Below are 15,468 nucleotides of genomic sequence, written 5' to 3'. Positions count from 1 at the left end.
CTATGGCAACATGACCCAGTGCAATATCACAATGTAATTCTAATTTTATAGAGACTAGAAAACATTAAAGCAATAGCACTACGAGAGTGAGTGCACTCTGTCGGTTGTAGATGGTGGACGAGCTGAAAAAGGAGTTGGTGGGACGGGAGGAAAGTGTGACAGAACGAGAGAGGAAGGTAGAGGAAAGGAGACAGAAGACAGGAGAATGAGTGAAATTGAGACTATTGCCGAGATCAGGGAGACAGGGGGCAGAAATGGAGAGAGAAACTGAAAAAGGGAGAAGAAGATAAAGAGGGAGTTGGGCAGGAAGAGGGATGGTCTCCAGAAAGATATGTAGAGTTCCCTCGATCAAAGGGAACAAGAAGAAAAGAGGAGGTTGGAGATGGAGAAAATGGCGGAGGAGATGAGAGAAGAGGAGGCTGGGACCTCTAGAGAAATAAGTGATGGTGAGAGAGATGGAGGGAGCATCTAAGCCTTGCAGGGATGGAGAAAAAGTAATGAAAATGAAGGAGAGGAGATAGGGGGACCAAGCAAAGCAGGACAACATTTAAGAAGAGGAAGATTGACAAGTGCTGTGGGAGCATTAAGAGCAGAGAGAAGGAGCAGGTGAGCGGTGAAAAAATGAAGAGCTGTGGGAGTGACAGAGACGTTGCTTGTGAATCTGCCTTTGAAAGCTCAGAAGATGAAGAGCAGTCAAGTGTTGAAATGGAAAACGAGAATATCAAGGGTAAGAAAGGGAAAATCTTAACCGGGTGGTTTCCTAAGTAATGGCGAATTGACAGAAACAGAGAGGGGTGGTGAGAAGGAATAAAAAATATATATTTTAAAATATAAGGTAGTTTACTACCACAAAAACATCCCTTGTCAATTCTGAATTATAAATGGTTAATCAACAGAATGTCATGATTTGGTTTCACTAACTCCATAAATCATTGACAGCTGAGATCCTGTCAAATTACTAGTCACAATTTACATGTAACGAAATAAGGTGTTAAGGTGACACTTTCATAAAAGCTGTTTTTCTTTAAATAACCATGGCAATACTTGGGAATATAATGTTGAAGTCAGAAGTTTACATACACTTAGGTTGGAGTCATTAAAACTCGTTTCGCAACCACTCCACAAATGTCTTGTTAAGAAACTATAGTTTTTGGCAAGTCGGTTAGGACATCTACTTTGTGCATGACACAAGTAATTTTTTCATCAATTGTTTACAGATTATTTCACTTATAATTCACTGTCTCACAATTCCAGTGGGTCAGAAGTTTACATGCACTAAGTTGACTGTGCCTTTAAACAGCTTGAAAAATTGAAAAATGATGTCATGGCTTTAGAAGCTTCTGATAGGCTAATTGACATCATTTAATTCAATTGGAGGTGTACCTGTGGATGTATTTCAAGGCTTACCTTCAAACTCAGTGCCTCATTGCTTGACATCATGGGAAAATCAAAAGAAACCGCCAAGACATCAATTTTTTTTTTTTAGACCTCCACAAGTCTGGTTGATCCTTGGGAACAATTTCCAAACAACTGAAGGTACCACGTTCATCTGTACAAACAATAGTGAGCAAGTATAAACACCATGGGACCACGCAGCCGTCATACCGCTCATGAAGGAGAATCGTTCTGTCTCCTAGAGATGAACGTACTTTGGTGCGAAAAGTGCAAATCATTCCCAGAACAACAGCAAAGGACCTTGTGAAGATGCTGGATTAAACAGGTACAAAAGTATCTATATCCACAGTAAAACGAGTCCTATATCGACATATCCTGAAAGTCTGCTCAGCAAGGAAGAAGCCACTGCTCCAAAACCACCATAAAAAAGCCAGACTACGGTTTGCAACTGCACATGGGAGGACAAAGATCATTATTTTTGGAGAAATGTCCCCTGGTCTAATGAAACAAAAATAGAACTGTTTAGCCATAATGACCAGCGTTATGTTTGCAGGAAAAAGGGGGATGCTTGCAAGCCGAAGAACACCATCCCAACCGTGAAGCACGGAAGTGGCAGCATCATGTTGTGGGGGTGCTTTGTTGCAGGTGGGGCTGGTGCACTTCACAAAATAGACAGCATCATGAGGCAGGAAAATTATGTGGATATATTGAAGCAACATCCCAAGACATCAGTTAAAGCTTAGTCACAAATGGGTCTTCCAAATGGACAATGACCCGAAGCATACTTCCAAAGTTGTGGAAAAATATCTTCAAGACAACAAAGTCAAGGTATTGGAGTGGCCATCACAAAGCCCTGACCTCAACCCTATAGAAAATGTGTGGGCAGAACTGAAAAAGCGTGTGCAAGAAAAGAGGCCTACAAACCTGACTCATTTACAGCAGCTCTGTCAGGAGGAATGGGCCAAAATTCTTATTGTGGGAAGGCTACCCAAAACGTTTGACTCAAGTTAAACAATTTAAAGGCAATGCTACCAAATACTAATTGAGTGTATGTAAACTTCTAACCCACTGGGAATGTGATGAAAGAATGAAAAGCTGAGATAAATAATTTCACATTCTTAAAATAAAGTGGTTATCCTAAATGACAGGGAATTTTTACAAGGATTAAATGTCAGGAATTGTGAAAAACTGAGTTTAAATGTATTTGGCTAAGGTGTATGTAAACTTCTGACTTCAACTGTATGTATTAACGAATGGAAATGTCAGTGTGAGTCAGAGGGTGAATAATGGTTGTGTACCTTGTGACCTGGTTGACGAGGCGAGTCTGGAGAAGCAGGTCTCGCTCTGGTAGCAGATTATCACAGATCAGATGCTGGTTGGAACGCACTGCCATACCATGACACACACAAAGAGAACACAGCACATCCAGGACCTGGGATAAAACCATACACAGGTTAATATGTCAATAAAACATTTATTTAACAGAGAAATGGTACTGTAGTGTATGTACCTTATGGTTCCGCCCATGCTTATCGAGTAGAGAGATGATGGATTTAATGTGTCCTTCCCTTATAAAGTTGAGAGTCTCAGGACTCTCCACAAGGACACAGTGTAAAACCTCCAAGACACCTACACAACAGACACAACTTAGTGGCAGCATCTACATGTAAAATCTAATGTGTGTCACCCCTTTATGGAAAAAACACATGTATTTCACGTGGATCACATGTGAAGTGTTCCAAAAACACATCTTTTCACGTGAAATCATGTGGTTTTTCTGAAAGGGACCATTCTTGTCCTAAGAAGTCATGGGTAAAAGTAGAACCCCAAAATTATGCACTGACCAGTGGAGGCCTCCAGTCTCTCCAGCCTGCTCACCAGCCAGTCCAGGGAGCCTGAGAACTGGGCACAGTTCCTGCGATTTCCCCTGATAAGAGCAGCTGGGGAATAGAAAACAAAGGATGTGATTGTAGGATTACTTGTAGATCTGTACAGATTTCCCAAGCATACTTTTTAAAGTCACTCGAATGTGGGGTGCATGAAGTTCTTATACAGAGTATTTGATGCTGAGTGGGTCATTCTCACCCAGTAGTTCATAGAAGGAGTTGAGGATGTTCTCCCAGTCATCTCCTGCCTCCTTCCCAGCAGCTGCAGCAAAATGAGAGGCACTGCTGTATAGGTGTAAACGGTCAATGCAGTCAAGAACTAAACCGATGACCCCCTGAAAGAGAAAGAGATAAAGAGATAAAATAGCACATTTCCGAACAAAAACATCCTTGAACCATACAAATGCAGAAAACATATTTTGTCATGGCACTTCTAGAGGCAATAGATTCAAGGGCCCCAAGGCTAAAGAAATCCACTATTACCTCCTCTTGAAATAGATTCTGTCTGTTCTTCAGAGCTCGCACACTGTTCTGCCTAGCCTCATGTCCTAGCCCCTCCCCAGGTGGCTGGAAGTAGCCAATCAGATCCTGCAAACTTAGGGCCACTGTTCCCAGTGGCAGGTTGAAGGAGGGGATGTTCGCTCGCTGACTGAGACCATCAAGTGTCCTAAAAACAAGAGAGGAGATTGAGAGAAGATGGAAAATATTAAATTAGAACATTTTACATTTCCAAATGTATAGATTTTTTTGTCCAGGCCTTGCTAATACGAGCCCAAATGGCCACAAACTACACAATGGCTCCATCATTTACACTCTGCACGCTCAACCAATCACACTGTTACCTCAACTAAATCCCTCACCGGGGGAACCCAGTTAGCCAGGTTTCAGAGGGCTGTATGATGGCCTACCTGATGAAGCCTGTGAAGAGGACGACGGTGCTGCGGATGAGTCTGGCCGTATGGGACTCCTCCCACTGAGAACGGGACAGGCTCAGACCATCATCCATGTGACCCTCACTGTGCATAATGGCCTGGAGAAAAGGTCATAGGACAATGTGACAATAAAACACAATACAGTACACATTTAACCAGAAAAAAAAGTCAACAACTAAAAGCTACACATATGTCCAAGCAATGACTCAAATACTGAGTAAGCCTACAGTGGGATGAAGTTCAGCAGAAATGAGTACTGGAAAAATACATTATATTACCTTGCGCTGCACCGTTCCCAAGCGGGCACACTTGGCATCAATGGCTTGGTAGGTGAGCCACAGACCAGAGTCCACATGCTGGACGTAGCACAAGGAGTCTCCATACTTGATCTCTGAGGCACCCATACCATCAGTGTCCTTCTTTGGGCCACATTCTAGCTTCTCCTAAAGAGTGATATGGAATTGTAATTATGATCAACATCAACAATTGACACCACTGGTTATCCGATTTGGCCTATGTATTTGGGGTAGGCAAAAAACTATGAATTTGGCATTTGACCTCAGACCTTGGAGGGTCGGAAGCAGAAGGATGTGGACTTCACGTCGGCCCTCTCCCTGTCCACCAGGTGAAGGCCTCTCTCCTCGGTCAGACTCAAGTACCTCCCTGTGGTGACATGGCGGAGCCTGAATGGCTGACCCCAGCGTGTGTGGCTACTACTCCAGCTGTTGGAAATAGTTGATATGCTCAGTCAGCTAGAGCTCAGTCAGTATGCAGTAAGTGCATGGAGTTATGGCAGCAGCGGTAAGGAGAGGGAAGAATGCTGTCCACACTCAAATCTTCTGATTATTTTTGCCTCATCTTACCGTTACCACTCTACCTGACCAAATACAAGTGAGCGTATCTTTAACGACCACAGATACACATGCCTGCATTTTATGGGGTGGATTTGGAAAATCTCTATGAAAGGTATGGGAAAAAGATGTGAGAGACTTACGCAACACGAAGGATCTCCAGCCTCCAGAGAGAGCGGGCATGACTGGACACTGCTCCACCCTCGTAGTGCACCACCCTAAGGAAATGAGAGAGCGCAAGAGAATGAGCGATGAAAGAGCACAGGCTTGCCTGAGTGAATGATTGGGAGCATTTAAATAATCAAAATGCTTGGTCGTGTGTATGGGTGTGATTCTGGGACTTACTTGCGTAGCTCCTCCCCCTGATCTGTAGACGGGACAGTCAGACATTCGTCTGTGTGTCCATGCAGCAGCCTCAATGTGTCCCCGCCCTTCAGATACCCTACGATTAGCACACAAAGGAAAGTCAAGGATTACAATCAAGAAATAACACGTAATAATATCCCATATACAGTACACTCCCAAAATGGCAGGGGTTGTAATGTGCATTTAGGTTGTGTTCTTTGTAATGACAGAAAGAGGTAACCTGCCTTGAGCAACTCCACTCCCAGAACAGATGGGGGCGACCCTCCAGAGGGTCTGCTGGAAGGCTGCGTCCACAATAAGGCTGCCACTCTCACTCGTATTGTCTATCACACTCCCATAGGACAAATGCTGCAGGGAAACAACCAAGACAAGAGCCTTAACAAGATCATGACAGTTATGGAGAATCAAGAGAGATCAGGATTAACAAGGATTTCACATAATGGAAACCGTTTCTAAATAAACCATCCATAAAGTGGCTGCTATTATTCTGGGGTCTATTTCAGACACTATTGAAGTTTATTCAAACATTAGCACGTTAGCTATTTCTCTCCTCTTTGAAGGGTACCTGCCTTGTCTGCCATCTCATTATATCTCTTCATGCACTTCTCTGGTAACTCACCAGGTATCTCTCAGATGACACACTGACCAGGATGAGGTCGTCCCCGACACGGACCTTCTCCCCCTCTGACCTCTGCTTGGATGCAGGGTGAATGGTCCACCAGCATGCCTCACCTGGACACACAGGTAATTTGTAAGGAATGTGGTTGATTGCCAGAACAAAGGGCATACTACTCATAGGCCTACTGAATTGATATCTAAACATCATCAAAAACAAGCACTTTCTGATGTTCCACCAAGCACTGGAACACATCTTTAAAATGATGTGAAATACCTGTTTTATCATCCTGCAGACCAACATCAAACGCTAGCTTATCTGTCGAAGACTGGGATGTGGACAAACAGCAAAGATACTGAAGAAGAAGAAAATGTAGAAAGGTCCATTTAAACCTTGAACAACCCCTTATGACTGGAATAAACGGCATAATCAAACACAGGTTTCCTCGTGGGATTTACACAACCAAAATTAAAAGTCTTAGTTCTCCAGAGAGATACTGTGATTGGTTGAGAAAGCTCACCATCCTGCTGTAGGAGTGTATGAGCAGTACAGCATGACCGTAGAGGAGGGTGCGATGACCACCTCCCTGACCAGCCTGCACAACACAACATAACTACAGCTCTTATTAGAACACAATCATGAACCATGACTTCACAGAAATCCATTATAGTTAGGCTAGAATGAGACCCAATCTGTTAGCTCACCCCTGCTGCTTGGTCCTCCCTGTTAGCCAGCATCTCCTGCAGAGCTCTGACAGACAGGCACTGGGCCAGCACAAAGGAACACACCGACAGGTCTGGAGGAACATTCTGGGGAACACAGTGCACATACTCCTGATTAATCAGACTCTTATCAATCCTCTGATCTGGCATTCTCTGATTCCAAAGACCATGCTGTGGGATGAAGCTTTACCTTGCAGTTGGAGGTGGACTCCAGACAGCAGAGTCTGCAACCAAAGCCCTCTGCAGCCAGACACAGTTTCATATGCTCCTGTTGGGATGTGAAGATGCACTGCAGCACCACCTCATCATTCTGTCAGAGGCAGGGGCACATAGTAGACCACATCGCTGTTAATAAATATTGTGAGCTAGTTGTTTTCACCTGAAAAACATCCAATGAAACTGACAGAAATAATTTCATGCTGTAAAAGGAACTTAGACAGTACTTCAACATTGTATAACAGTGAGTGATTAACCCTAAATCAGGTCACAGCCATATAAGGAGAGCTGAAAGACTGGAGAGGAGGGACTAGCAGCCAGACTGGAACACCTCTCAGTTCCCAGGGCATGATGCCACCATTAAGGTGTCACTGTGTTGTCTGACCCCTGCCTCACACTCCATTCCACTCTACTATCAACAACCTCTGGACTTTATCAGTCCCGCTGCACAGTAGAACCACTTAGGGACCTAACTGAATAAGGAATAGGGCTCAGAGCTGGCTGGGGTCAAGAATGCCCTTTCCACTCAGGCCATAAATAAAAAATGGTCAATATCCCATAAGCTTTCAAAGGGTCTGAATTGGATCCTAACCTCAATCATGCATTGCAGAGTCAGTCAGGTCAGGGCAGAGAGGCTAACATGGCCCATCACAAGTTATTTACGAGCAGAGATAAGGGCCACAGCCAAATCAGTTTTCCCCCATATTAATTTAACAGCAGCGGGCCGCCACTTCTAAATTATTGCCACCCTCTCCAAAAAACATGGTAAAAAAATATAATAGTTGTTGGTCAAATGTGTTCAGTGTAAACTTAAATGACTAAAACCAGAAATACAGTATTCACACCCCTGAGTCAATAATTTGTTGAAGCACCTTTGGCAGGGATTACATCTGTGAGTTTTTCTGGGTAAGTCTCTTAGAGCTGGACTGTGCAACATTTGCCCATTATTATTTTCAAAATTCTTCAAGCTCTGTCAAATTGGTTGTTGATCATTGCTAGACAACCATTTTCCTGTCTTGCCACAGATTTTCAAGTCGATTTAAGTCAAAACTGTAACTCGGACACTCAGGAACATTCACTGTCTTCTTGGTAAGCAACTCAGGTTACTGTCCTGCTGAAAGGTGAATTCATTTCCCAGTGTCTGGTGGAAAGCAGACTGAACCAGGTTTTCCTCTAGGATTTTGCTGTTGCTTAGCTCCATTCCATTTATTTTTTCTCCTGAAAAACTCCCCAACAATTACAAGCATACGCAGATACCACTATGCTTGAAAATATGGAGAGTGGTACTCAGTAATCTATTGTATTGGATTTTCCCCAAACATGCATTCCCACATTTTTTGCATTAGAGCTTTAGTGGCTTGTTGCAAACAGGATGCATATTTTGGAATATTTTTATTCTGTACAGGCTTCCTTCTCTTCACTCTGTCAATTAGGTTAATATTGTGGTGTAACTACAATGTTGTTGATCCATCCTCAGTTTTCTTCTATCACAGTCATTTTAAAGTTACCATTGGCCTCATGGTGAAATCCCTGAGCAGTTTCCTTCCTCTCCGGCCACTATGTTAGGAAGGACGCCTGTCTCTTTGTGGTGACTGTGTGTATTGATAGTCCATCCAAATTGTAATTAATAACTTCACCCTGCTCAAAGGGATATTCAATGTCTGCTTTTTAAAAAAAAAAAATGTACCCATCTACCAATAGGTGCCCTTCTTTGCGAGGCATTGGAAAACCTGGTTCTTTGTGGTTGAATCTTTGTTTGAAGTTCACTCCTCGACTGGGAGACGTTACAGATAATTGTATATGTGGGGTACAGAGATGAGGGAGTAATTAAAAAATCATGTTAAACACTATTACTGCACAGGGAGTAAATCCATGCAACTTATTATGTGACTTGTTAAGCACATTTTTACTGATGAACTTATTTAGGCTTGCCATAACAAAGGGGTTGAATACTTGTTGACTAATTCAACTTTGACATTATAGGGTATTGTGTACACCAGAGACAAAAAATCTCAATATATTTTAAATTCAGGCATTCTCTGTTGGAATATTTTATGAAGGCACTGAAAGAACACAGCGTAAGCCATGACAAAATGTGTAGAATTGCAGGAAATTAGCTTTAAACTACACATGTTCTTTCTGCCTCTTGGAAAATGTTCTCTCAACTTTGCCACCACTGCTAAAAACAATCATAGGGGAAACACTGAAAATGAACTGCATACTTCGTTTCTGAAACTTTTAGTATGGGCTGAGAGACCAAAATGCCCTCACCAGTACCTGTCACCATAGCCCTCACCAGTCAACCGAAGCATGTGACTGTCCCACACAGCATCAACCAGCACTCCACTAGTGACATGTCTTTATCAGAGAGCTGAGATACCAAGCCCTGAGAGGACTCACAGCCACACAGAATGATAGGCCTCCATCATTCTCTGTGGTTGAAAATACAGTTAAAAATAGAACAAACGCTTAAGCTCAATTTACTGTAGCCCATGTAGTTGCACAGAAAAAAAGAAATAAACAAATACATTTCTACAAAAATAGGTTAATGAGTTTGAATTTGGAGTAAAGGTTAACAATTAATTTGTCAGAGTGACAGAAAAAGAGACAAATGGTTGTTGTTATTCGCTCAAATGAGAGGAGAGCAATAGAGAGAGTTACAATTCTGTAACTCGTTTCCTTAGCAAACGAAACATGTCATGGTAGCCAACACACAGTTCGTTTTAAAGACAAGTAATAGCCATTCAATACATCCTAGTAACTTTCAAATAGACAAAAAAGTAACAGTTTCTACTCTAAACTCTATCATGAAAACAAAGATTTGGCTTTTCTTATTTGTTTAAGTAACTTTCAAACACGTGAGTGGCCGTGGGAAAAAGTTAACAACTAAAAAAGCATGTAACTGACAATTGTGGCCAAACGTCCCAGTGATTATTATAATACACCTGTAAATGTTTCTTTTTCTGGCTACCGTATCGATGCCCTGTAAAACCCAACCTTCTTCCAACTTTGCCGCAAATGCCACCACCAGAGTTAAATACTCCGTAGCATTAGCCTACTTACCGTACGTAGAAATTGGATTTCATCTTCGCTTTCTCCTGATTCAGCCATGTCCGAATATGTAAAGCAGTTCACTGTCTGTAGAAGGCCTAGTTGAAAAATAATCAGTGAGATTGACCAACGCTCATTGGGTGGCGCCTTATCAGTTTTGACACAGCGCGCGCTTGGCAGGTAAAAATAGGCTACAGTCTACCACTGTCCACGACCACGCACATGCATCAACCAACCTGCGCAAGTCCGTGCATTAAAAGCGCAGTATGCTAAATGTATTGTTGCTCAATAGCTTGGCCACCCACGTCTCTCATTGTCAAGGCGCAATATCTCACAGGCAGCCAAGGGAGGTGATAGGACAGGTAGCCCTATAACACATGAGGCAAGACGATTTATTGAATAGCGCAGAGTAGGCCTAATGAATAAGACTTGCCACAGCAAAAGTTCCCACTTTAAATATTTGAAAAATGATTTAGTGTTATAATTGGCAGCTCTTCATTCAGGGTGACCTCACCTGTTTTGAGCCCCACCGTTTTTTGCGTGTGCCTGTTTTGCATTTTATTTTGGAATTAATACATGTCACATATCAGTTTGCAAACTATGTAAAAAAAAATAATAATAATTAAGTTGCAAAAAAACGTTTGAGTTAATAAAGCCGCATACAAATATGTTCTCTATTTTGCTTTCTTGAGTTATTAAGCCGCTTCAACATACAGGTGTTTCAGCCTAGCTCAGTGCTTTCTGTAGTGGTGGGGCAGCCAGCAGAAAAAACAGAGTGTAGGGGTTGGTAATGTTGTCTAGTTGCTCAGTGATTGGCTCAGTGTTCTGTCACTCATGGGGACACTATGTCACCGCAAAATCTACGGGGAGAGCTCAACAGCATTCTTACATAGGTATTCCTTTTGTCCAGGTGGGTCGATGGCAATGTGGAGTGCAATAGCGATTGCATCATCTGTGGATCTGTTGGGGCGGATTGGAGGGGGTCCAGGGTGTCTGGGATGATGGTGTTGATGTGAACCATGACCAGCCTTTCAAATAATTTCATAGCTATGAACATGTGCTACGGGTATTACCCTGCAAGCAATAATGAGTCGTTACGACGTCCCTGGCACATCACAAAATGGTTGCCTAAAGACATTGTGTCATGTTCCCCTGGAACATTTTGGGGATGTTGTGTCATTGTCCCCTGGAGGTTTTGTCTAGTTCACCAGGTGACATGCTTGTAAAAATGTAGTAAAATGTAGTAAAATGGACTTCAGTTTCCCTGCATTAAAATCACCGGCCATGAAAAATGCCACCTCTGAATGTGCATTTTCTTGTTTGCTTATGGTCCTATACAGCTCTTTGAGTGTGGTCTTAGTGCCAGCATCCGTTTGTAGTGTTAAACAGACAGCTATGAAAAATATAGATGAACATTCTCATGGTAAATAGTATAGTCTGCAGCTTATTATGAGGTATTCTAAATCAGGTAAGCAAAAACTTAAAACTTCCTTATTAACATTAGAGATCACACACCAGCTTTTGTTAACAAAGAGACACACCCCTCCTCCCTTCATCTTACCATTCGGTCTTGACAATGCATAGCAAAACCAGCGAGACATCGTCACAACTGATTGGCTCAAATGCATTAAGAAGGAAAGAAAATCTTTTAACAAGGCACACCTGTTAATTGAAATGCATTCCAGGTAACTACATCATGGAGCTGGTTGAGAGAATGCCAAGAGTTTGCAAAGCTGTCATAAAGGCAAAGGGTGGCTACTTTGAAGAATCTCAAACATAAAATATATTTAGATTTGTTTAACACTTTTTTGGTTACTACATAATTCCATATATGTTATTTCATAGTTTTGATGTATTCACTATTATTCTACAATGTAGAAAATAGTAAAAACAAAGAAAAACCCTTGAATTAGTAGGTGTGTCCAAACTTTTGACTGGTATATTCATGTCCTCCTTCAGCCACAAGAAACATAAGATATTACAGTGTTTCAGGTCCCATTGATAGGATAGCCTCAAACAGGAGCTCATCCAGTTTGTTCTCCAGTGATTGCACATTACCCACGCTAACGCTGGGTAGTTCTGACTGTGTGAAAAACTGATAGTGAATGTTTTGAGGCCAAGAATACTTGCTAGCTACATAATTAATTGCACAATCACTGTCTAATTAATGTGCCACCAGTCAAGAACAGAAAGAAAGAGGGCACAAGAGTTTTATTCAAAGAAGTTCAAATGACTGTAAGTAAGGTTCTTGGACACTGCCTGCACATCACTCCTGGCAAACTATCTGGACAATTTGAGTGCTTTAAGGTCTTGAACTTCATCACAGTAATTATGGGTCATGAAGGTGTGTTCCATGTGTTAAGACTTTGTTTGTTGTTATCATGAACAGACAAACAGGCAGAGAGGGAGTGCTAGAGAGGCCACAAACCAACAGGCATGATAGTGAGAAGTGCCTCTCCAAACCTGTAGAGTTCATAAACTGATGATCTGTCATAGTATGAATCAATCGGAATTATCATATATCAGTGCCTCCAGGATTCTGCAATTCTGCGATCTCAATGCGAGGGCTTGCAAATTTTACCAAACTCACACTATTTTTGCATAAAACAGTCAAATCATCTCAATGTTATTGCACAAAACTGACCCATCACAGCAGTACAAAAACAAAGCTCGCAATATATGGTTCAATCAAGCCACACGTCAACAAACTATATCCCCCTCATCGGCACATTTTCGTGACAATTGGATAAAATCATTGCATATTGCCATGCAAAATTTCAGAATTGCAGCAGCAGAATCAAGCATTTTTGCCCACAAATATAACAAAAATCCCTGCAAAATCCTGGAGGGACTGATATATAATCTCTGATGAAATGATTGCAGCATAAATCTGGAGGGTGTATTGCATGCATGCAGAGGCAGCCATGATGATATTTTATTTTGGATAATTGTGTCAGTTTGACCTTTTCAAAAAAAATAACATGTTTTTAACTGTGTATGTTGCTGGTTATTATCACAGAATAATTTGTGTATTATAATTAGAATATATTACGTTAAGTTTCAAACCATACAGTAAGTTGAGCAGCAGTAGTACTGTAACAATCTGACATTGGGGAAGTGAGAAAAATACTAGGAAATTAATCAACAGCAGAGAAAGAGTACAAATGGGTTGTTATTAAATATATCCATATTAACAGTGGATATTCAGTATTAAGTACAGTATGAATGGCCATGGCCAAGTGCCCCTTTTCTAATTCCTTTTGATTAAATGTGTAGAAGTCTGAGTGTAGTTGTTTGTGATGAAATATGTGATCTAACTGTCCAACACTCCAAAAATAATAAGGTTACATTTGTACATTTTAGTCACTTAGCAGAGCTTACATTAGTGGATTCAACATAAGATATCTGTCTGTTCCCGGCCTTCTCATCTGAAGTACATAGTGGGACATTGCCATGTTGGCACAAAAGTACTCAAAAAATGAATATGTGTCTCACAAAGTAAACACCCCATCGCGACACGACAATGTATACGCTTATTCATAAACTACTACCTGCACTCCACTGGCCGCATGCACACAAAAGCAACATACCCCTCTCCTGGGAAACATAGACAAGATACAGGTAAGAAAGGTTTTTCTTGAATACTGGATTGATAACAAAAATTTCTCCAAGGCAGGAAGATATTGACAACAATTTTAATGAGCTACAGGGAATATGTCTGAGATATATGTTAACAACTGTCGCTGTATGCGACATTAGCATCAATTAACGCTGAAGAAAATGTTTTTCAGTGTGGGTCAGACATTTTTAGAGTTAATGTCTAACTGTATTTAGCAACATTAAATAGTTTGTATGTAGCGGAAATAGTGCATCACTACACACATGATGATGGCCCTCTTTGGGCTCATAATCACACTCATACAGTATTTTGTATTTATTATGGATCCCCATTAGCTCCTCTTCCTGGGGTCTGTAAAAAATTAAGGCAGTTAAACTATTTTAAAAACATTACAATACATTCATTACAGAATTCACAACACACTAAGTGTGTGCACTCAGGCCCATACTCCACTACCACATAAATCTAGGCCTAAATTGATTTGCATAGCATACAGTAGCTCCTACCTACAGGAATGCTACCATTGACAGCTTTTGACCTGCCAATCTTAGCAAATGTAGGACATATTCACATCGGATTTTACAGACTATTTTTATTTGATTATACAGATCTTAATTTGAGCCAGTCTGCTACAGCAGGAAAACAATCCTGCAGCAAAAGGAAATGTGATTTATTGTGTGGATTACAATGAATTTACATTTTTGTAGGGCTTGATACATCTTTTGTAGGTAGAAATCAAGTCTGAAATGTCAAAGTGGAAGCTTTTTTAAACTTTTACATTTTGGACATTTCCTGCATCACATGAAAGTTATCCTGCAACTGAGTGATCAAATTAAGATCCCACATCTGTATCCATATGTTTGAATTGTGAATTTAATTTTCAGTGTCTTAAACCAGTAGCCTACTGGCTGTAAAAAACGGAAATATTGCTTTTACAGTCTAGGCCTACAAAAAGTATAGTTTCCACATTTCTACCCCCAAAGAGAGAAACACAATGTTGTATTTAACTGCACTCTCTTAATATGTAAAGTAAAATAAACATAAGTGATAAGGGTTTATTGAATAATCGATTCACTTCAAAGCGCAAAGTATACTACTCTTGTCAACATTACAGTGTCTCAAACAGTCACACATTTGGTACAGTGATTATCTCCTCCCTCCCCATCTTCAACTGGGAAATCCCAACTGCTCCACAGGCAGCAGGCTATGAGAGTCAAGCTAAACCCACTGAAGTTTGATACAAAGTATGTAGGAATTTGATAGGATTTATTTAAGACAATAAGCAACATCATCAAACAGGCAAAGCTATTCATTTTGGTGTGACCAAACTCCTTTTGTCCGCAAATAAGAAAATGGCGTGTGGCAAAGATAATTCTAATTTTCAATGAACATTAAATCCTTGCTTTACCTCAGAGAGCAGGCAAAGAGGCCCAACTCGGCTGAAAATCTGTCTCCCTCCAGCAGGTGGCGTTTTTGTCACCAACCAATTCGTTTTTGTATGGATGTCAATGAGTGTCGAAAAAAATGTATGGCTTATTTGCTAAGTGAGGTTTATTTGATCAAATTGAAGTTACGCCATGCTTAGGCTGTTACTACTCTATTGATAAGTAGGACACGTGATGGCAACTTTGAGAAAAAACACTTTATATTGGAGTTGTCTTGAGATGCCTATTTTATATGCCTTTTTAATAAAACAAGTATTGACTGGAATTAATGAATCAACACAATAGTGATGACATTCAGTATGAGTATCTTTTTAATTACAGATACAAAGGCCTAAATGATGCAATCCTGCATACAGCGAGCTCAGATCT

The 15,468-nt window shown here is 41.0% G+C and overlaps 1 protein-coding gene across 1 annotated transcript in view; it reads right to left on the bottom strand.

Moving 5' to 3' along the window:
• LOC139412191 (ryanodine receptor 2-like) overlaps nucleotides 1-10,095 on the bottom strand; it is a 98,107-nt gene extending 88,012 nt beyond the window's left edge. Inside the window, 17 exon segments of the mRNA XM_071159010.1 lie at nucleotides 2,694-2,827; nucleotides 2,906-3,024; nucleotides 3,240-3,335; nucleotides 3,481-3,616; nucleotides 3,765-3,948; nucleotides 4,190-4,311; nucleotides 4,492-4,656; nucleotides 4,779-4,935; nucleotides 5,208-5,282; nucleotides 5,410-5,506; nucleotides 5,655-5,778; nucleotides 6,050-6,162; nucleotides 6,323-6,401; nucleotides 6,567-6,659; nucleotides 6,751-6,855; nucleotides 6,959-7,078; nucleotides 10,048-10,095. Coding sequence (XP_071015111.1) covers nucleotides 2,694-2,827; nucleotides 2,906-3,024; nucleotides 3,240-3,335; nucleotides 3,481-3,616; nucleotides 3,765-3,948; nucleotides 4,190-4,311; nucleotides 4,492-4,656; nucleotides 4,779-4,935; nucleotides 5,208-5,282; nucleotides 5,410-5,506; nucleotides 5,655-5,778; nucleotides 6,050-6,162; nucleotides 6,323-6,401; nucleotides 6,567-6,659; nucleotides 6,751-6,855; nucleotides 6,959-7,078; nucleotides 10,048-10,095 — 1,967 coding nt within the window.
• Between the last annotated feature and the right edge of the window lie 5,373 nt (nucleotides 10,096-15,468).

The sequence above is a fragment of the Oncorhynchus clarkii genome, chromosome 1 (genome assembly GCF_045791955.1).
Source record: "Oncorhynchus clarkii lewisi isolate Uvic-CL-2024 chromosome 1, UVic_Ocla_1.0, whole genome shotgun sequence".
Classification (NCBI taxonomy): domain Eukaryota; kingdom Metazoa; phylum Chordata; class Actinopteri; order Salmoniformes; family Salmonidae; genus Oncorhynchus; species Oncorhynchus clarkii.
The sequence above is the reverse complement of the archived record's forward strand: the minus strand, read 5'-3'. Positions and strand labels throughout refer to the sequence as shown.